Source organism: Manacus vitellinus, unplaced genomic scaffold, assembly GCF_001715985.3.
Source record: "Manacus vitellinus isolate BGI_N305 unplaced genomic scaffold, ASM171598v3 scaffold_0_pilon, whole genome shotgun sequence".
Lineage (NCBI taxonomy): Eukaryota > Metazoa > Chordata > Aves > Passeriformes > Pipridae > Manacus > Manacus vitellinus.
Window position 1 is genome coordinate 56,386,944 of NW_021938789.1, and position 865 is coordinate 56,387,808.

Here is an 865-nt window from a genome sequence, read left to right on the forward strand (position 1 = left end):
TTACAAGAAGTATTTAAAAACTTTACAAGAAGTGACAAGCAGCTTAACAGAATCAGCAAATATCTTTTGTTGACAATGAAGTTCAAATGGCTTTTGTACATCAACATCTGCCTCCTCTGGCTCAAAAGTCTTACAACTCTAAAAATACAAAACTTGCTAAAATCAATTGAAAAGAGGAAAGATCATTTTGCACCATCTCAGCCCACTCCAAAACACTCAGCAGCACAATCGCTTCTAATTCTCAGCAAAAGAGTGCACTGGAAGCAGCTGCTTCACAACTCAAGATCCACTGGGCTCAAAAGGAGGTGGAAAGCACATGCAAGGGGCAGGAAGCTCTCTTGTACTTCACCAACAGCCCTGGTAAAAAGGGGCTGGTTTACCTTTGTTGAGCAAGGCAATTTGGCAGGCTCTGCTTTTGGAGGCGACTGCAGAGGTGATACAGGACGTGAAAATGAGAAGGTCATTTCCTGGAAAACAATTGAGAGAAGCAGCTCTCAGGATATTTGATGAGACACAGAGAGGAAGTTTCACATTTCCCAGGGGTGCCTACAAAAATAGCAAAATGCATTCCTAACAGGTAAGAACACAGGCTGTCTGGTGAAACACAAAGGGATTCCGGACTTCCAGCTGGAGTCCTCAGGCTGCAACCCCAGCCAGCACACGGCATTTTCACACCATGCACAGGGAAGGGGTGACACGGACTCAGACCAAGGCACTGGGAGCCTGTGTGCTGCCCACAGAGCAAAGATGGAGACCTCACCTATGAGTGGATGCACTGCATAGGATTCCCCAGGAACCGGGAGTGGTTCTCCCACCCTTTGCTGTGACCGGGGCTCCCCAGTGACTGAAGCCATCTGGATGAGGG

The 865-nt window shown here is 47.5% G+C and overlaps 1 protein-coding gene across 1 annotated transcript in view; it reads right to left on the minus strand.

The window, feature by feature from the left end:
- The window catches only part of LOC115307447 (AF4/FMR2 family member 1-like), a 7,832-nt gene continuing 6,967 nt past the window's right edge, over window positions 1-865 (minus strand). Inside the window, exon 4 of the mRNA XM_029959612.1 lies at window positions 1-138. Within this exon, the coding sequence (XP_029815472.1) occupies window positions 1-138 (138 nt within the window). The remainder of the gene's footprint in view (window positions 139-865) is intronic.